Source organism: Heterocephalus glaber, unplaced genomic scaffold (assembly GCF_053883595.1).
Source record: "Heterocephalus glaber isolate CG9 unplaced genomic scaffold, H.glaber_assembly_v1.0 deba00000331, whole genome shotgun sequence".
Classification (NCBI taxonomy): domain Eukaryota; kingdom Metazoa; phylum Chordata; class Mammalia; order Rodentia; family Bathyergidae; genus Heterocephalus; species Heterocephalus glaber.
In genome coordinates, this window is record NW_028258142.1 from 56,539,261 (window position 1) to 56,560,507 (window position 21,247).

A 21,247-nucleotide genomic window follows, 5' to 3' on the forward strand; every position below is an offset into this window, starting at 1 on the left:
AGGGATTTTTGATTAGAAAAAGAAAAACGTCAAGGAAAACAGTCGGCATTTGCAATAGGTATGGATTTCCTGTTTTAACACAAGTTTTATAGCGGAAAGGCAGAAAGGTGGTGGCTTCTAAACATTGCTGGCTGGCAGGGTCTTAGGCCCAGGGCAGGTACGATGGCAGTTGGGGACCCACCCAGCCCAGGCTGGTGCCATCTTTAGACCTGTTTGATTCCCATCTGTTCCCAAACAGCCAGGCCTGCCACAGAGGTCCCTCATGGCCATCGGTGTGTGGGAAGCTTCAGGGCAGCCCTGGGAGGGAGCCAGGCTCAGAAGAGTCCAGAGCTGCTGTCAGAGGTCAAAGGTCAAAGCCTCAGACTCTTCTGGAACCAGTCTGCATGACTTTCTCGCCCTGCAGGCTCAGGTTTCCTCCTGGGCTCCTTGCCAAAGGCCAAGGTCAGGGAAGGGTCTGGAATGTACTGTCACAGGGGCGGCTCTGCCAGCAACCTGCATCCTCACCCTCTTCCTCAGCTTTGGCTCTAGAATGCTGGTGTCATGGACATGAAAGAGGAGACATCTTGACATCATGGCTGCCCTCTTGTGGAGGCCCTCACTCCCAAATTAAAACAACTCCCAACCCCCAAATCCATGCACCAAAAACCCTCACAATTAAAACGTGTGTCTAAAAGGAAATGGACCAGGGCTGGGGATTTTGCTCAGTGGCACTGCACCTGCCTCAAAGCACAAGGTCCGGAGTTCAATCCCCAGTACCTGCCCCCAACCAAAGAAAGTGAACCATTGACTTCTTAAGTGTATCTCACAGATGCCAAAACCCATATAATCACCCCAAGTCCAAGAGTATTAGCCGGGTTTCAAGACACCAGGAAGGACTCTGGCTGTCCTTGCCCTGCTGTCACTGGACGCCCCGAGATTGTGCAAGGTGACGGAGCTCAGAGGGAAGGTCAAGGGCATTTCACAGAGCAGGAGATGCTTTCAACACTTTGTGCTCCCCAACTTGCTTCATAAACTAGTGCCTTAACAGTAGTTGATCTAGCTTTTGATCAGCCAGGGAGACCACATTCATCATGTTCCCTCTTCCCCAGTCAAAATCTGTGTTTTAAAACTGATTCTGGCCAAGTAAATTTGTTAGCGAAATATTTAGGACTAAGCATCATGAAATCGAAGGCTGAGGAAGCCCAGGACTCCTTGTTCTCCTTACCAGCTGCTGTTTAAATTTCTCATCCTGTAGGAGCTGTGTGCCGTGGTACACGATGGTAGTCCAAGCCACATGGGAGGCTGAGGCAGGAGGATGGCTTGAGCCCAGGGGTTGTGTCAGCCTGGGCAACAGAGATCTTATTTCAAGAAAAAAAATCTATCTGGTGGGACTGTGGGATTCTTTTGAACTATGGTACCAAAAGCTACATGTGCTTGCTTCCCACATTCCCACATCCTCCCCTTTCTTTGGGTGATGTGAGAGGCTCTGGATCAGGGACGGAGGCACAGGAATTAGCTGTGGAGGGACAAGGTGGCTGGTGGGACAAGTCTACATACACACATACATGTATATATAAAACAAAATATTTTAATTCTTTTTACATGACCACAAGCTTTTTTCAGCCAGGCGACACTGCTGTCTTGTGGCAGGTGACAAGGCCTCAATACGGGTCATTCCAGAGGATCAGGACAGGTCACCCAAAATCTGCACTAAGATGCTAGGTACACGGTCTCAGGAGCCACTGCCTCTGTAATCAGCTGGACTGCAGCTCAAAATGCAGTTTGTGCCAGCTGCAGAAGCCACAAATACCAATCTCACATCTCACCCTTATGTGGGTTTTTATAAAACACTTCTGTAGACCCAGCACACTCAATGTGCTTATGATGCACTCTAACATAGAGCACAGGGACATGCTGTGGGGTGTGGCCCCGAGTCTCACAGTGGGAGACAGTGCAGGCTAAGCAGGTACACGCAGTGTGTGACAGCGGGAAGGTACTCAGCGTTTCACACTGCACGTCCTTCCACACGACCCGTCCAACACTGAGGCTTGTCTGTCCAGCTGGTGGCATGAGCGGTGACAAAAACAATGTCACCTCCTAAGGGCAGAGGCTGTCGATGTGGAACCGAGCAGCTGTTGTCCAGAAACCACTGGGAAAGAACAGCCAATGTTGGCTCTGAAGGTGACAGGGGAGCGCAGACATGTGCACACAGATGCTCAGGACCACCTGCCCGGGGAAAGTGCACTTCCAACGGTTGATACAAAAATAGATTGGCACGTGCTTTTGACACGGCGGGGAGGGGAGTCTTTTCAAAGCCTTCCCCAATCCTGCAGTTTGCTCATCTGCTCTAGCAGCCTGTGCTCCACGGCAAGAAGTCTGTAGGGAAGGGGCCGGGCCACGAGGGCCAGCTCTGAATGTGCCCGGGAGAAGCGGGTCAGGCAGCTGAGTGTCCTCGCTGGTGGGGAGCAGGGGCCTCCTCAGCACACATCTTCTCTTCACTGGCTCCAAGCAGCAGCCAACTCGTAGCTTCCCAGTGCTGCGTCCGCATGCGAGCACGCTTCGAGGAAGGTTGGTTCCTGGAGCTCCATGTCTGTGTTTCTGGGAGTCAGCGCTGCTCCCCTGAGCTCCCGGGGCCTGTGCTAGGAGCTCTGGATCAGCCGTCTGTAGTGCGGCATGACTTCATGCTCTGGCAAGTGGAGTGCAAATTCCAAGGCCACTAACACTGGGAACTCAAAGGCAATCAGTTCTCGCCGGTTCAGCCGGAACTTCTCTTCCAGTTTCTGCAATAAAATTCAAGAAGACACAAAAAACATTTTAGTTGGATTTCTCCAAGTGCAGCTCCTGTAGCCATTAGCCAGTGCGTGTTTTTAGGAAAACTCACTGGCTCATCTGGTTTTTGTTGCTCTAGCAAAATACCTGTGATGGGCGGGCTGGGAAGAACAGAGCTTCCAGAGGTGGTGAGGTCCAAGGCAGGGGCCGCATCTGGTGAGGGCCTCGTGCTGCATCACTGCATGGTGGGAAGCAAAGGGCGAGCAGCCTTGCTCTGTAATGCCTACTCCCTAGTGACTGCTCAGGCTCGGAGACTGGGAGAACGCATCTCCCAAGAGACAGGGCCGATCCTTCCTACCGACCCAGTCACCTCTTACAGCTGCAGTGGTGGGAATCGCACTGCAGCGTGAGTGTTGGAGGACAAACTGCACTCCCAGCACACGGGTCTCCACACTGGCTGTGCATCCTGCCTTCACTGGTCCTCCTCCGACTCTCACAAGGTTGCTGCCGCATTTATCTCCATCTTACAGATGGGAAGTCAAGATCACTGTCCAAGGTCAAATGTGTGGTAAACTGCAACCCTGATATGCAATTTACCTGTGACTCCACTGATAAGTTATTTGGGCTTAGACTGAAACTACAGATCACCCACAACCACCACACGGAAGTGCTGAACAGGCCGGATGAAGATTTACACTTCAGTCCCTCCTGCTATTGCTTAAGCCCAGCTTTTGGTTTAATAAAAAGAGAAATCTAACAAGCAGGGTGGTTGCTGATTACCCTCAGTAACTGGGGTGGGTCTTGTTTGGTTCATTGCTACTGCATTGTTACATTCTGCATTAACAGTATCAGCCTTTGCCCCAAACCACAGATTGTACCAAATCCTGCACATTTACTATGGTTGCTCCTAGACTTCATACCTATGGTAAAGTTGAATTTATAAACTCGGCACAGTAAGAGATTAACCACAATAACACGATAGAACTGTAACATGTACTCTAGTGAAAGGTGTGTGGGTCCTGTCTGTCACACGATGTCTTACTGTCTGTCCCACCCTTCCTGCGATGATGCAGATGACACAGTGCCTGCGTGGTGGGGTGAGGTGACGGAATGACGAAGGTGACGTCAGCAGCCAATCTGAGAAGCAAGATGGCTAAGTGACTGCCGGTCAGGAGCGTATGCCAGTGGGGACGCCGGACAGAGGGTGAGTCATGTCCCAGGTGGGACTGGGCAGGAGAGCACCAGGTTTCATCATGCTACTCAGAATGGCACACGGTTGAAAATTTACGAACTGCTTGTTTCTGGAATGTCCCAGGTAATATTTTGGGCTGTGCTTGACTGCGGATCACTGAAGCCAGGGGAAAGCAAAAGTGACAAGTGGGGACAACTGCACAAGCCCAGGGAGTCGCAGCTTAGGCTGACATCTAGCCATCACCTCCACCCACATTCACGGATTACTGCGTAAGCTGGATGGTGTGCTACAGCATTTCCCAAAATCAGAAGCACTGACCTACAGAGTACTTGTTTTTATACAGTAGGTACCCACATTCGCCTCCCTTCTGCCTTTTCTTCTTTGCCACTAAGGACAGCCAGGCAGTGAGACAGGTGGGCCGCTGCACTAACCATGTGAAATCTTGGGGCCTTGCTGTTCAGCTTGGTCTTGTCCAAGTGGCTCACCCCTCTGCTCTAAGATGGCTAAGATGGGGCGTCTGCCATCCTGGGTAGGGAGGACGACTTCCCAGCCTTTATCTCCATTTCTCACTGTGGTCAGTTCCAGAGCCCTTCTGCAAAGACCCAGGACTGAGTGTGTCTGCCTCCAGCCAGCAAGACACAGGTCACTTACGTCAATTAAATGCTTGACTTCGTGCTTTTTGAGGTCACTTCCGATCTTGGCTGCTAACAGCATACACGCTCCAGCACACAGCTTCCGGTTCTGCTTGTTCAGCTTCCCCTTGAGGGCGAGCTTCTCAAAGTAGACAAAGGCCATGGCCACCGTGGGCTCCTCGAAGCCACAGTCCTCCTGGGCAAGCTTCCGCATCTCTCGTTTCAGGCTACAGAAAGACGGGCAGCAGTGGGGTATCTTGTTAGAAGTTAAGAGTTTCAGGGGACCTCAACACAATGACTCCATCTAGAAAGCCTCTTTTTGTTTCACTCCCAGGGGTGACGCAGGTTAAGAGTAAATCCCTATGAGTGTCAAAAGTTCTAGAACCTTCTCTGTTGGTCTCACTGCGTAGGCCATGTTTACTCTCATTCTTGCTCCAGACCCAGTGGTGCAGTGCTGCCAAAATCACCACATGCAGGATGACAGGCACCAGACCAGGCAGGGGGAGGGACCAATGAACCAATGAACACGGGACCTGCAAGGACCCCACTATACACAGGGGGTGCCTGGGTCTCCCTTGGACACTTGGGTTGGGGTTGTCCAAAGTCAAAGAGGGACACCACGTGGGCACTCTGCTCATTCCAGAGACCACTCTAGAAATAAATCAGGTACTTGGTCTGACCTATAGCAGACACCAGCTGTGTTCATGAACTGTGGCAGAAAAAGGTCCACCTAAGCAAGACCACTGGCGTCTGTAGGACACCGCCAAGCAAATGGCGAGTGTGAACATTCAACTTTTCCTAAAAACAAAGTTTTTTCTGATTCTGTGGCTTGGAACATGCCAGAATCACATCTGTATTAGAGTACACGCTGGTATAAACATTGGCACATATTCCAACATCATGTGAGTGTACAACCTAACTCCTACTACACACACACAAATTCTGCTGTCATGGATACAACACAAGGTCCTCTCTGGCCCAGTGAGGTCGGTCATCTTGACTATGTGGCCAGCAGATGTGGGTCACCACAAAGCCAGACTTGTCAGCTGTGTGGGAACAGGGTTTGTCTCTGCTTTGGTAACTGCTTAAAGGCAGGGCCTCGCTGTCCCCTGGGCAGGTGACTGTGGGAGGTTATCTCAGACCCTTGGATGCCAACTCTCCTCTGCTCTGCCTGCACGAGAGATAGCAGACCTGCGTGCTGCCCAGTCTCTCTGGGTTTCTGTAACAAATCTTACTGAACTTACGAGCTACATGCAGGCAACATGAAATGATCCCTCCTACAAAGCAGGAGCCTCAAGCGGCTTGGAAGGGGCTGCAGGGTAGAGTTCAAGGTGACAGGAGCTGCCCATACCTCCTTATTTTGCTGAGTGTTAACTTAATGTGAGGAAACTTCTCCTTGAAGGTCTCATTCATGTCCTTCTTGAGATCTGAGGGCTTCACATAGTCGATTACTGTGGTCTGTAACAGGGGGCGAGACAAGTCATTCTGTAAATAAGGGCCCGTGTACTAACAATGCCCAAGTGGTATCCAGTGCCTGCAAGAACTATGGCCTTCTGGAGGTACAGGGAAAAGAAATCACCACTATTGGCAGGATGGGGTAACATGTAGAAAAACTGGCCCGTGGACCTCAAAAGAGAGGGAGGGAAGCCCTCGCAGTTGCTGTGTTTCTAGCTGTTGTCTCGTACATAATGCAGTGCTCAGGGCGTGGAATTGGGACTCCCACGGATCTGGGTTCAGCCCACACTGGACCCCTCATAGCTTCCTGGTGCTGCAGTTGCTCTGAGAGCTGCCGGACATGCTCCGTACAGTAACTGGCATACAGCATGTGTTCAACAACACGGGCTACTGTCATGAGCCTGTGTCCTGATGTGGAGGAGTGGGGCTCTGCAGGAGACTGGGGGCCATCCAGCCATCCCAGGGATTTTCTAAGCCATTTAGTACCAACTCTGTAATAAGCCCCCTTCTTCTGAAACCAACTAGGGTGCAGTGTGTGCGGGGCTCTGCACCCCAACTGTAACCGATGCGTACAGGCACTGTGTATTACAATGACCTTTGCTTCCACTGTGACTGGCTCTCACTTCCGGGCCAGGTTCTGACCACCTGAAGGCACCATGCCATTCACTCCCTGAAGACCTTGTCTTGTTCCACAGGCTCTGACACTCACATCCTGACCTGTCCAGGGCCTGCTTTTCCTGACAGTGAGATGAGTGGAAGTGGGTATTTATTTCCAGGCTGAATCCCGGGGCAGCAAGGGCCAGTCAGCTGATCCCCTGAGGTCCTGGGCCTACCCAGCACTCAGCCCCCAGCAAGTATGGTCTACGTGGGAGCTGCCAGGATGACAACGCCCAGGTTCACAGATGTGCCGCCGACAGGGCCAAGCGACATTCTGCACCACCGCTGCCCTGCCCTGCTTTTCTGTTACCAGAGACAGGATGGGCCCTTGTGATGGCTCTGAGCTGGAGGCCCAGGCCAGCCTGACATGTTATTCATGCATCTGTTTGGCCTTCACCTTGCTACTTTGAGTCTTTTCTAAGTTAGATAGAATACATTTGAGGGGTGATCTCTGCAAACCTCAGCCTTCTGTCAAAGCCCAGAAACAGCTGTTTCTTGGACCAGTTCCACCCCCTTCTGCACCCCATGCCATCTTCAGAGAGGCAGCAACCATGTCTCACTGGGCTGGCAGCCTCTCTGGATGGCCCCACGTTCCGTGGCCTCCAAGTGGCTGGAAGTCCTCAAGGGCACAGCAGAGAGGAGGAGTCCAGAGAAAGGGACCAGCAGCCCAGGCAGTGGCCACCTTAGGAAGCTCAAGTTCAAGGGCATCCAGGACAGGGAGCTGTGACCTTGGACTGCTGTAAGCCTGTTACGTCCACACCACCGGGGAAGGAGCCTGAGAATGGTCCCCCCAGTCTGTCTGCTTAAGTCCATTTTGGAGTGAGGCAGGTTGGACTTGGAGGCAGTGTAATCCTCGTCAGCCCAGGTGCTCCGTCCTGGCAGTGACTGTATCAGCTTCCTGGGGCTGCTGTGACAAGCTGCCTCACCTCCCAGTGCCAGGGCCGGAAGCCTGGGACCCACGAGTCACCGGACTCTGCTCCTCTGCAATAGAATCTATTGCTTTGTCTCTGGGTAGAAACCTTCCTTGCTTTTCTGAGTTCCTGGAAATTGTTCTAAGCTCGTGGGTGCTTTGCTCCGAGCTCTGCCTTCACAAGGGGACTCCGTTTATCTGTCCCTGGGTATCTGCCTTCCTACATGGACACAATCACATTGGCGAGTCTGACCACACCCTAACTCATAGGAACAGGGATGCGGTCTAAGGTCCTGGGGGTGAGGACATCTGTTTTGGGGACACAGCTCTGCCCCCAGCAGTGGCTTGCTCCTACCTCAGCCCTCGGCAGCCCCAGCTGGCCTTGGCGGGCATCTCCTCTCCCTGCCTCTTCTGCCTGCTGTGATGGCTCTCTCTTCAGCCTCACCCTTGTCCCTGCTTCTCTGAGCTGTGGTTCTCAGGGGAAGGACAGACTTGGGAGCGGAGCCTGGGTTTAAACCCAACTCTGCCAAGTGGTATTCGGGCAAAGTGCTTAAGCCCTTGGGGCTCAGCTTCCTCCTTTAGCTTCTCCACCACCTGCCTGCTGCTGGGCCCTGGGACACCTGATCAGCAGGGCCATCCATGTCCTGCTCACCCTCAGCTGCACGTGACATTCCACTGGGACACTAGTGGGTGGCTCCAGGTGACAACCTGGCCCTGGACCTCTGCTCAGCCAAGACCTCACAATGCCCGAGGGTGCACGTGGCCCAGATCCTGGTACTAGATGGGTCACCCCTACCCACAGGTGGCAGTGATGATGTCCCCACTCTGTGAAACACTTGGGAGGATGGCAGGCCAAGTTCCTTGGCATGTTCCTGTCTGCCTCAAGGGAGCCCTGTGGTTCCCCTTAGAAGGTGCACCTCCCGGGCATCTGAGAACTTCTCTATGGACAGTGCTGAGCTGGGGACTTGGTCCCAGGAGGCTGCACTGCAGGCATGGCATAGCAGCCCCTGCCATCCACTCTTTTGGGCTTGGCAGAGAGTAAATTAAACTTGGGGCCGATGTTCTCTCATGAACTCAGGAGGTCCAAATGTGGGTCCTGCCAAGTCCACCTACTGAGCTAATTGTGTGAGTTATGCAAACTCGCACTGCCCAGGCTTTGCCACAGCGGGTTACTAGAAACCAAGGGCCTCAGGACACAGGCTGTGGTCACTGTCACCTGATTCCAGGCCCTGGCATTCACCAGATGAAGGGCCCTTCCTGGCCCAGCTGTGGCGGTGACAGTGGGCTGGGCTGCGAGAGTGATGGACATCAGCCCCACCTGCAGCGCTTGCATTTTGCAGAGACAGAGAGGGAGAGGTCACTTGAATGCACTTTCTCGCAGCTGCCTGGCATAGCTGCATAAAGAGGAAGAGGGAAAGGTCGGCTGGGAGCAGGAGGCCATCCCAAGCCCCGAATGTCCAGAGATCCAGTTTGCAAAGCAGCCCTGTCCACTGCCCAGCGTGCCGCACAGGAGACAGGAAGCGGAGTTGGGAAGGAACAGGGCTGGGGGGCACCCCGAACCCCTCCAACAGGAAAAGGCCACAGCTTAATTGCCTTGCCAGAAGAGTCTACCTCGTCTATGGTGCAGACATTGGACAACCTGTGCTCTTTATAAAAACAAGTCTGGCCTTAACTTGGGGTGAGCAGAGAGGGGCCTCCAAGGGACTGAATGTGGGCCCCAGCCTGGCTCAAGGCACCCGCTGCGGCACTGTGGAGGGAGGGAAGGCTATGTAGGGCAGGGCAGGAGAGGGTGGAGGCCCACTGAGCTGATGGGCACAGTCTACCAGCCTGGTAGGGCCTGGCCATCTCTGCCCCTCTCCACAGGAATCTGAATAGGCGAGCTCGCTGGAGAATGGCACTGCCCTCGGGGTGAGAGACCCCCACCCTGGGCAGGAACGTTCCAGGGCTCTTCAGGGGCTGGAGATGGGGAAGCATGCAGCCTCCCCATGCCTCAGTTTCCCCACTGTGCCTGAGAAAGGCAGGAAGACCAGGTTATGATCTGGGGAGCTCCTTCCACCCCTGAAGCCTGCAGAATCAGGGCTCCTCTGCTTCCCCTCTACTCATCCACCGGCACCAGCACTTCCAGCTCAGCTGGGCCCTGGGAAAGCAGAGGTCCTGCGCATGTGCAGGTCATTACACAGGGCAGACCTGAACGAAATCGATCTAACCATCAACAGATGGCGTCTCAGCTGTCCTGCACATGTTGCCCTATTCCTGGGGAGGACAGGGAAGCCATGGGAATGAGCAGGCCCACACAGCCTGGGGCTGTATGTGCAGCAATTTCTACCCCTCGGGTTCCCTGGATTGACTCCCCCTCCTTCCCCTTGGGGGAGGAGCTTTGAGTTTCCCTTACTGATGTGAAGTGGTTTAGGTTTTTGCTTTTCAGGCAGTGCAAGGTGAGTTCAGGGCCAGGGATTTGCTGGCTGCTCCTCCACTGCTCCAGAACTGCTGGGTAGTGCCACTGGGTAGATGTGTAGTGTCTTCGAACACCCCAGGTGGTTTTGGATGTTCTTTTACGTGTGTGTTTCTTCAACAGTGGCCACGGGGCATCTCTTATTCAAAATCATGACCTGAACAGGGAATAGTGGTGCATACCTGAAATCCCAGCACTCAGGAGGCTAAGCCAGGATTGCTATGAGTTCAAGGCCAGCCTGGGGTAGACCCTGCCTCAAAAAAAGGTCACAAATTGGTCGGCCCCGCCCCAAGAATACACAGAAAGGGAGCAGATGCTGCTGTACATATTGGGACTTTTTACAGGAAAAAAATGATTAAAAACTACAATATTGATACATGTGACAACATGGATGAACCTTGAAATGTAAGGCTACGTGAAACAAACCAGACTCGAAGGCACATCCTGTATGACTCCACTGATAGAGAACAGGCAAATCCAGAGAGGACACTGGGGCCTGGGGCAGTACATGATTCAGAGGACAGCTCAAAGGGGAAGGGGCTTCTTTGGGGGATGATGCAAATGTTCTGAAATGGATTATGGTTACAGCCATGTAACTTTATGAATATATAAACCAATGCACTGCACACTGAAGAGGTGAACTGTGCAGGATGCAGATTGTATCTAACAACACAGTTTCCAAAAAATACCCTATCCCCTGCCACCACCACGCCAGCTCAGTAAGGAATCTGAGGCTGTTTTCTTATGATATTTGAGACAAGGTCTCGATATGTAGCCTGGCTGGCTGTGAACTTGCAGTGATCCTCCTGAGTGCTTAGGTCACAGGTGTGCTCTGCCATGCCAGGCTTGAGGCATTTTAATTCAACGCTCATACCTAGCGGTGGCGGGCCTACACAGTCCAGGTCTTCCACTGCGTCCACGGCCCAGATTTCCACAGAAGCCTTCCCAGCCCCAGCCATGCTTCTGTCACGTGCTGTCACTGGCCTTAAAGGGGCCCAGGCCTCCCAAGGGAGTAGAGGAGGCAGGTGAAACCGGGGGCCTGGAAGGGACCTTGCAAAGGGGGGGACCCTGCAGGCAGGAAACTGTTGGAGCCACTGGGACAGCGAAAACAAACCAATAGAGACACCAGAAAGTCTTAGTTGCCACTCCTCAGCAGCTCACACTGCTGAAAAACCCAGTTCAAAGGGTGACTCCCACACACCAGGGATCGCAGGGCCCTGTGTTCCACTACGAAGTGAATTCAAGGAGAGGCACTTTGTCACAGCCACCACCCACCCAGCAGTCCCGGTGACGTACATCCCTACTGGTACCATACAGGGTACACCCCGGTTCCTCTCTGATGTCTGAGCAGAAAGAGAGGGATTTTGTCCTTCGAAAAAAAAGGATCCAGAGATCCAAGGGAACAGGGTTAGCTCTGCTGGCATTACCTCAGCTCTCTCCCTTGCCTTCTCCTCTTAATTGCTTTCCACACCCATAAAGGGGGAGAAGAACAATGAAAACCACTACCACCGTGAACGGCCAGGTTCCAATGATAAATAGCCGGTCTCCAGTGAGGCTCTAATTATACACCAGGCTGGAAGCATCCGGTGGTGACTCAGGGCCCCCGCCCGCCTGCACTGCCCCCGGATGAGGCCCTGCAAGAACCTGCATGTAGCAGGTGCTCAACACAGGACTGCCACCATGGTCACCTTCCAGGCACCCAAGGGCTGGACCCCGGGCAGCTGCAACCTGCTGTCCACACCTGGCCCCAGGGATTTTCTCTTTCAAGTCCAACCTTTCACCTTTGCCCTTTCACAGTGGACAATAACAGGAATGACCTGCATGGATCAAGGTTCAGAGTGCGAGGCCCCTCTCTAAGGGGGCCACTTCCACGCTGTAGATGACAGGCCTTGGACCCTCCCCCCAGGCATGCCCTCTGTGTGGGGATGAGAGGCCTTTTCACATTGCTCTTAGAAAAAGTACCCAGGAAATACACATCCCACAACACCCTGGATGGCTGCTATCTGGCTACGATCTGCCCCTGGGGAATTCGTCCAAGAAAAATGAAAACAGGTACCCATAAAAAGACTTGTATAAGTTAGCAGTTTTCCTAATATCCCTGCATGGAAACACTAAATGTTTATCAACAGGAGAGTGGAGAGATTGTATGGATCCAATACCACTCCAAAACAGGAGGAAAATACCAATACACGCACATAGGTGAATCTCACCGACATTAAGGTGTGTGGAAGACCCCCCAAAAATAGTGCACACTCTATGACCTCATTTGCATGAAATTCCAGAATGGGTAAAACTAAATATGGAGTCAGAAGTTAGCTGCCACAGGGGAGGGGACTTTAGCTTTTTTTGTTTTTGGTACCGGGGATCGAACTCGGGACCTTGTGCTTGTGGGGCAGGTGGTGGCACCACTGAGCTAAATCCCCAGCCCGCGGGGGGACTTTCTAAGGGGACAGAAACATCCTACATGGACTGGAAGGGCACTTAGAGAACTCATGGGGCTGTGGACTTTAATGGGTGCAGTGATTGTGTATAAATTCCACTGCATATGGCTGCTGTGGGATTTGAGAGGTGGAAGGTTTAGCTCATTGCTCTGAGGGTTGTCTGACTCTGCAGAGACTGAAACTCTGTGCAGACAGGGCAACCCTAAACACCGGGTGACAGCTCGGGGACGTCCCTGGGGCTTGAGGAGGCTGGAGGACAGTAGGACCCTGAGGCCGAGTGGCCCCAGGGTCTGTTCTCACCTGCAGGCAAAGGCGGCTGCAGGAAGGCCTGGGCAGAGTGAGCCAGAGTTGGCCTCATGGGCCTGACATTAGCCTGTCTTGGATGATGGAAAGTGAGCTCGGCACACCAACCCAGTAGCTGAATGCACCCCAGGGGCCTGCAGCATGGATCCAGGGACCCTCGAGCTCTTGTTGCTATGGGATGACTTTGGGAGTCCTGGGCCCATTGCATGTGCAGCTCCCCGAGCCCAGGGCCTGTGTGTACACCAGAGGAAAGGGCCATTTTACACTTCATCACCCTCCCTGACACATCATGGTCTCCTCGTGTGGAGAACCCACCCTGGATTCTCCCTGTCACCTATCACTCTTCCAAGACAGCTTTCTGCATGGCTCCAGTGACTTATCTGCTGTTGGCTGTCTGCCTTCCCTACTCACTGAGATCAGTGAGAATGGGGTTTGTGGTTGGTTCACTGTCCACTGGAGAAGGAAAGGCGCAGCCAGGTGCAAATTCTGTAATCATTAACACAAAAATAAGGCAAACACAAAACACTCACACTCTTGTTCCTGTAAGATCAGAACAAACGACCAAGAAACCGCCCTCCAATCCATGCCTGCTTCTCTCTAGGGAGCAGGGCTGAGGCACTCTGTAACACACACACACACACACACACACACACAGGCAGGAGCTTAGACAGTAGCTCCCAAAGTTATACCTGCCCTTGATCAACATAATGATGGCTGCGGCCAGAACAGGAGACGGGTGTCACAGATCTGACCAACAAGATGCAATTCCCACAGCCTATTTCGCTAAGACACGGACCCTTCCAGGAAGCACAGACTGCCAACTCAACGTGAGGAATGAAAAATGATCCATAAAAACGAGGAGGGCAGGACAGGTATACTGACTTGGCAAGCCATCTAGCACACTGGCCATGGAGCAAAAATTATCTGAGCATGCACATGCGCATGCACACACATGCTCTAGCCCAGAACCTTAAAGTTCACTGTGACATCACTTAAAGAAAAAGACAGCAATCGGGTCGGGCACCCACCTGACAGACACCAGGCTTGTAAAAGGAGAGGTTAGTGTTGTCACCAAATGTGACCTGTCACTAGGAGCTCCCACCAAACCCCACCATCAGCCACAACAGAGCACGTTCGCGTCACCTGGTCACCTACACACGGTGACCCTGCTGGTCTGCAGAGCTGTCCTCACGCCCTGCCCTCGGGTCAGCAGTCAGAGGTAGCCAGCAGGGACAGGGCCCTCAGAGGGGAGTTGTGGTCTCAGCCTCAACGGTGAGAGCCTCACTCAGACTTTGAGCCACAGTTTCTTGCCCAAGTTGCTTAATTAACAAAGTGAACTTTTATAAAGCAGTGAACTGCAAAAGAATTCTTATTTTCAGTCAAGGAAAAACCTCTCCGGTGCACCCTCCTGAGTCGTAGGGCAGTGGTTCTGTTTGTTTACTGAGCACTTACTAGGTGTTAGCCCCTGAGGAAGATGGATGAGCCGTTTTCAAATGCACAGGTCACGGAGTGGAGAGAGAAACTCTGCATAGCTGTGGTGTAGCTCTCTGGGTTAGGAGCTTTGGGATGAGTGGGGGAGAGAGGAGCAGGGTCATTCTGTAATAACTGCCTCTGGGAGTTCATTTGGACTCAGTGTGGTGAATCACAGTGACCTCTGAACTCTGCCAAGTGATGAGAGGACACATGCAGAAAGCCAGCAGCAGGGGCCTGGGAGCTGCCTGGCCTCTCTTGGACAACAGTTACACTGGTGAGTGCGGATCTGGTGTCTTTTTTTCCCCCAGTACTGGGGATCGAACTCAGGACCTTGCACTTATGAGGCAAGCACGGTGCCACTGAGCTAAATCCCGGGCCCCAGATCTGGTATCTTCTCAGTAGGCGGGGCTGGTTTTCACTGTGGTATCTACAGTCCTCACCGCGTGGGACCTTCCAGCTCAGTGCTGAGACCTGGGGACAGTGCGGGAGAGAAGGAACCTACAGAGGAGCAGAAGAGGGGGCTTTCTGGGCTGATGCTGCGTGCTTTACCTGCCAGCCTGGTCCTCCCCTCCCACTGCTGCTGCCAGCGCTCTGGTTGGCCCAGAATCAGGACAGGTCTGTCTGCCCAAAGACAGGATGTGGGACCCTGGCGGGGACTCCCCACCCCAGTGTCGGGAGAAGCAGCAGCTCTCACTGGTGGTCACCCAAGAGCAGAAACCAAAATTACACAAAGGGAAAAACAGCAAGAGCCTATGAAGAACAGCAAGGAAAGTAGGACACCCATCCCCAGAGATAGTCCCGTCATCCCCGCCCAGTGCACGTGGAGGCTGAAGTCTCCATGGAGACCCAATCAGAGCTGACTAGTACATGGTGTTGCTAGGCACGAGCCGGGGCAGCCCCAGTGGGGTCTGTGAACTGGGACACCCCTCAGAGGTGAAGGACCCCAGCCTAGGCTGGGAGTTCTCACACCCTAAGAGTGGCATCTGCAGGCACGACCAGCAGAATCCCAGGTCCCCATGAGTCACCCCTGGGGTGCAGTCCCCCGAGCGAGCCACCCTTGGAGGAGGCTGCAGGGAGAGCGAAGCACCCAACCCTCTGTGGCTACTCACCATGTACGAAGGGAAGATCAGAACTCGCTTGTGCTTGCCGCAAGGCCACTGAGGGTCGTCCAGGAGATTGGGGTCATAGTCCATGGATTCCCCCAGGTCACTACCTGGGGAGAACACGAGAACGGCGTGAGGCAACCGGGTCCTCTGAGTCTGAGGCAGAGGCAGCTGGAGAACACCAAGCGCGGCTCCCGAAAGCCGGCGGGCCTCCGGCGCGGGGCTGGGGAAGCTGACAGCCCTGTCTCCATGCGGTTCCACCCCGCAAAGGATCCAACAAATTCTCACCATTCTGATGCTTTCTTCTATTTCACAAGATCACATATCAGTCTCCCCAAAGTGGGAGAGCCCACACTTCACCCGGGGTGGAATGTGGCCCCACCAACGCTCATCGTCTAGATTTTCAGACCAAGTTTTGTAACTCAAGCCTCAGGGACGACTTGGGCGAATGCATCCAGGAGGCCAAGCCGTGTGTGGATGACCTCCAGCCAGGGCAGTCACCAATGCACGGAGCCGAGAATGACCACGGGTGGCCGGACACTAGGACAGAGGCGGGGTGACACAGAAGTTCCCATTCCCTGGGAATCCCTTCTGACAGTAGGAATAATGGTGCCCCCTAGAGTTTTTGCCCTTGTGCCAATTCTTACAAAGATGGCAAAATAAGGTAGGCATGGTGACACATACCTGTAATCTCAATACTCTGGGAGGCTCAGGCAGGAGGATCTCATGTTGGAGCCCAGCCTTTTAATTTTCGCCCTTGTGCCAATGCTTACAAAGGCCTGGGTGGGCGTAGCCGGGTCTGCTAATGTTCCTTTGGTGGCCACTGAGAGTGTCCACCATAATAACCACGGAGGAAATTCTCAGCCCGATCCTGCGCTTCAGGGCCCAACTGTCTGGGGGGAGGGAGCCAAAGTCAAGCAGTCTGACCATGTGGGACATAACTGTGAATGGCAAGCGAGGAGCTGGGAAACCCAGTTCCCTCTGCCTGGTGCAGGCAGCCTCGGCGGGACCCTGCTGGCTCGGCAGCTGAGGTACCTAACAGAGAGGTCACCTGTGACCTGGCTGTGAACTGCACAGCCTGAGATCAAGCTTCCACAAAGTCCCTTTGCCCACAGACTCCTGTGCTCCGTTCCGTGCAGAGTGAGGCCCAATAAAGCCAGCACCTCCCACCTGGAGCTTCCCAGACCCCGCCGGGCGCAGTTACCTATGTCCAGGCTGCCCTGGGTGCTGCTGGCCCGGCCGATGGAGAGGCTGCGGTGGCTCAGGTTATGGAACTGGGAGAAAGAGGAGGTGGAGTCTATGGTATTTCTCCGGGCTCCGAAGGCATTTGTGGGTAACAGAAACTGGGTATAAGAAACCGTCTAAAAGATGAAGATAAAAAACAAACCAAACCGGTGACTGCTTCCAGACAATGCTGGGCTTGCATTTTGACCGAGCTTTGTTGCAACCCCAAGTTCAGGTCTATTTTTTAAAATGTGTGATCTGAAACATGAAAAATATTTTGGCCCCTGCTTATGCCAAATCTGTGCCCAAATCCCACTTGAACAGGCTTGATGTATAGTTTTAACTGTTTCTGTTAGGTGGTAGAACTATTAACATGGTGGGCAAGGCAAGACCTCAGAATTTGCTATATGCCAGACACATCCTGTGTTGCTTTTTATAAACCACCAAATGCAGAATTCCAGAACACATCAGGATCCCAGAGTCTCTGACAAGGGCTGATTCCGCTCCTCTGGCAGAGGCTGTTCATGATGCTCGACTCCATGCCCCCTCGGTCCTGGGTGAGCACCCACCCTTTGGGAAGAAGGATGGAGCGAGTGCATTTCTTTCACCCGCCTGGGGAAGCGCCTCATGTGCACCCTACCTACACCCCAAGCCCTGGGACGCTGCCACTCATGCACAGAGGCGACCAGCCGCCCAGGGCTGAGGAGGGTGACAGTCACTCGCTGCCCAGCAGCCTGTGCTGGACAGTGTCCCCAGAGAAACAGGCTTGGTGGGTTGATGGAGAATGTCTGCCACCCAGCAGCTCGCTGCACCTCGGAGGGGCGGAATGTGAGTGGCCACCGTGGCAGGCTGAGGGACTGCAGGCTTCTCGGGACCGTAAGAAACCAAACTCTTTTCTAGCAGCTGCAGTGTGTCTTGCCGACACCACCAGTTAACAGATGTTCAAACCAGCACTCTACCTGGTACCTGCGTGGATATGTGTATGCGTGTGTGAAGTACTCGAATGTGTCACACAGCTGTAAGCAGTACGGGGAGACGGGCGCATGCCCAGGGAGCCCCACCTTGCTGCTACTGCTTCACTGGCTGGGTGGGTTTCTCCTGCACCCCAGCACAGCTGGGTGGGCTGGCATCACACGCCTGTCTGCCCCAGGCTTACTTCCCGCTTCACAAGGGAGGCAGGTGGTCGGTCTCACTGCCTCTGCCTCTGGACAACTGTGGTGTCTGTGTGAACCCGGGATGGAAAGCCTGCAGCCTTACCTTCCCATCAGCTCCCAGCTCCACACCTTCCAGACCAATGATCTCTTTCAAGCTCATGGCGCCTGTTGATTGTCTCCCTCCATCCAACTTCAAGTCCCTGAGGAGAAGCCAGGGGAAATGCTTTGGTGTGACCCCGAGATGATGTTCATCCCCCCACACCACACTCACACACACTCACACACACACACACACACACGCGCATGCACTGAAGAACAAGTGGGCCCTGATAGGCGTGGCATCTCCTCGCCCTTCCCTGGGGGGTTGGCAGCCATCTTCTGGGCAGCTCTGCCTTGTTTCATTCACTCTGACATACACAGGATCCAACTAAGCAGACCGAAGAGGGAGCAATGTTTGCTGATGTCCCTTCCTCCTCAGCAAGGCCCTGTGTCCTCAGGGATGAGCTGCTACCCAGGAGCCAGGGACCGGTCCCTGGAGCTGGAGACAGTGGGGTTCTGGGGCTCTAGCTGCTGGGTGGTTTTTAAAGCTGGCCAGACCTCCTCTCGTGACCCCTCTCCTTTATCAAACAGGAGAAATAAGTGTCCTGAATAATCATCAGGTTTGTCGCTGGTGATGAAAGGATGAATGCCACACAGTCACCCCAACTGCCTTGCCAAGCCACCTAGGAGAGGAACGTCTATCTATACGAGAATAATTTCCATCAATAACAAGCATTTCTATAGCACTGCACAATTCCAAAAGACTTGCACATACCACTTTTTTGGTTGAGGTGACCCTGTAAGACAAGTATTATTCCTGAGCCATGTTACAGAGGTGGAAACCGAGGTGCAAAGGAGGTAAATAGCCTGCCAAGAGCACCGGGATGGTCGATGACAGTGACTGATTGTGCATCTGATGCTCTTTCTGGTGCCTCGGAGATGCAAGACAGAGTCACCATGATCCCTCTGCCTTACAGGACTTTCCCGACTCTCGCTGTTTACTAGGATCACTGGGGCATCTCTGAAGCCCAAAGGCTGTGTGGCTCACACCCCTAGACATTCTACATTAGTATGTGTGGGACCCGGGCGTCCAGAGTTTTAAGTGATACCCAGGTGATTCTAAAACGAAGCCCTCCCAGGGATTTAGCTCAGTGGTTCCGCCACCTGCCTCGCAAGTGCAAGGTTCCAAGTTCGATCCCCAGTACCACAAAAACAAAAAAAAATAAAAAATAAAATAAAACGAAGCCCTCTGAGACCCGTCTTCAGCCTCTGTCTACGACACTTCATCCCTGTGGGTGAGCACCACCGCCAACAACAGCATTCTCACTGTGGGGACCAAGGACCCGAGCAAACCCAAGTGTGACGGAAAGACACAAAGGCAAGACTTTCTGGGCCAAAGATAAGCAGAGAAAAGGAGAGAAAGAGAGTGGCGGGTGGGGAGAAGAGAGAAAGGGCCACTGTCCAGAATGGAGGACAAAGAGGGTCTCTGATTCTGTTCCGCCACCGCCCCATCTACGTGTATTCCAAGGACGAGGATGAGTGGGCTCCCTGTCCGACCTCCAATGCAGAGTCTGCGAGGCCGCTTCTCAAAATAAGTATCGACCTGCAGCACCCATGAAGCGCTGCTTTTCACAGCAGTCTCCCCAGGAGGCCAGGCACTGCCTCGCTCAGAACGACACGAAAGTCATGCGGAACAAAGGCAACCAGCCAACCACCACACAGCCTTCACACTGCATAGGATTTCTTCCCTTTGAACACTTTTATTTCAGTCAGTGTGTTCCCCATTCTCCTGCTCATCCCTAGCTATGTAAATGACACCAGGGGACAGCAGGGCTTAGCGAGGCCACAGCACCTTGGGACTGTCCATACCCACAGGATCATTGCCTGTGGCTCTACCTGCTTTGTGAGCCCCAGGATGGTTCCCCACAGACCCCTTAAAGCAATGCAGGCCGGAGATGCTGAACTCACAGGGGGACGCCCACTACACGAAACCTGATCGCCAGAAGATGAAATGGAAATCTCTTGGTGAGCAAGGAGCAGAGGAGCGACCCCAGCAGAGCTGGATGGGCAGAAGGCTGTGGCTTCAGTCAGGGGCCTCCAGCCCAGGTCCACAAACTCCTCCTTTTCCGAGGCTGCGCCCAGCATCCAATCCGCACCTCCAATTTCCTTGTCTCCATCTAGCCAGACAGAGACTGTTATTTGGGGCTGAAAGAAACTGAAAAGCAGGGAACTGCTCTGACTTTCTGGGGAGAAACACTGAGGGAGGTCAGGAGTGCTAAGGTGGGCTTGCATCAAGAGCACTCCCAGGTGCAGTACAGTGCGGGCCTCCATTTCTGTACCGTCTACACAACATCTGACTCAAGATGCTGAAGAAGGGGTTACAGAGAGGCAGCGGTCTGGCTGCCTCGCCGGTCCTGGTGTACAGAGATGCCGTGATGCTGTTTCCCATCGTGCCCCTCCTCCTCTGGCTCGTAGCCCACTGCGCCCCAGGGCAGCCTCACCCCAACTGTCTGTGCACTGCTAAATATGAATATCACAGCTAACAGAGCCAGCCCAGCCGGCCCTCTCCCAGAGCCCGCTTCTTGGTGCTTTCCTGGAGGACATAAATTGAAGCCATAGCAAAAACTATACTGTGTGCGCTTCTATAAATCCAAGATTCCTCTCCCCGAGCTAAACCACAAAGCCTAAAGAACAGGGACTTGTAGACCCAGTGGATTTTCCAAGTGCTTTGGAGACTCCTGGGGCCACGTGAAAGGGAGCCAGGCAAGGCTCCAGCACACCTCCTGCAGCAACCCATCTGGGAGAATTCGTGTGACTTGCTGGAGTCTAAACTTCCTGCTGGCTCTTTACCTACATCACGCTGCTTTCTAAACAGCTGGGGCCAATCCTAGTAAGAAAAGGAAGGAGAGCAGGTCCACCTTCAACTGCACCAGCACCACACAGGGCTAAGGACAGACCAGCATTGTGTACAGAACTCTTGCTCCATGCTGGGGTCTCTCCAGCTGTGCTGTCCCACCTGGCAGTCACTGGCTACATGTGGCAACTGAGTGCTTGAGATGTGACCTGTTGATCGAAGAAGTTTGTTTTTAATCATATGCAATTTTAATTAAATGTACATGGCCACAGTGGCCAGTGACTGCTACGCTGGACCCAGCCTGAGTGCGTGTCAGTACTTTGGCTGCCACTGACTGGTGACTTCCTGTGGCAAGATGATACAGTCACACACAATGCATGTATGACCTGGATCTGGTGCTCCACTTCTCTTCCCAGCCGGTGGCCTGGCCATTTCCTGGCTGTTGTGTCAGGAATGCTTACCTTCTAAGCCCGTCACTGCAGGGACGCTGCTAGGTGTCCTAGAAGCAGGACCCAGCAGGTGGAAACGAGGGCCAGGGGGTCCCCATGCCCAGCACTTTATCAGCACCCCTCAAACAAGGTTCCTAGCAACACCCATGTGGCACAGGGCA

At 53.5% G+C, this 21,247-nt stretch overlaps 1 protein-coding gene across 7 annotated transcripts in view; it reads right to left on the reverse strand.

Moving 5' to 3' along the window:
- Nucleotides 1–1,547: 1,547 nt before the first annotated feature.
- The window catches only part of Cables1 (Cdk5 and Abl enzyme substrate 1), a 96,707-nt gene continuing 77,007 nt past the window's right edge, over nucleotides 1,548–21,247 (reverse strand). For 4 of the 7 annotated variants that reach the window (XM_021265161.2, XM_004853162.4, XM_004853161.4 and 1 more), the window contains 6 exons: nucleotides 17,848–17,944; nucleotides 16,571–16,727; nucleotides 15,373–15,476; nucleotides 5,924–6,030; nucleotides 4,592–4,799; nucleotides 1,548–2,759 (listed from right to left, as the gene is read on the reverse strand). In XM_021265161.2, coding sequence (XP_021120820.1) covers nucleotides 2,619–2,759; nucleotides 4,592–4,799; nucleotides 5,924–6,030; nucleotides 15,373–15,476; nucleotides 16,571–16,727; nucleotides 17,848–17,944 — 814 coding nt within the window. In that variant the 3' untranslated portion in view covers nucleotides 1,548–2,618. The other 3 variants (XM_087194052.1, XM_021265158.2, XM_021265159.2) reach the window with 2 other exon arrangements.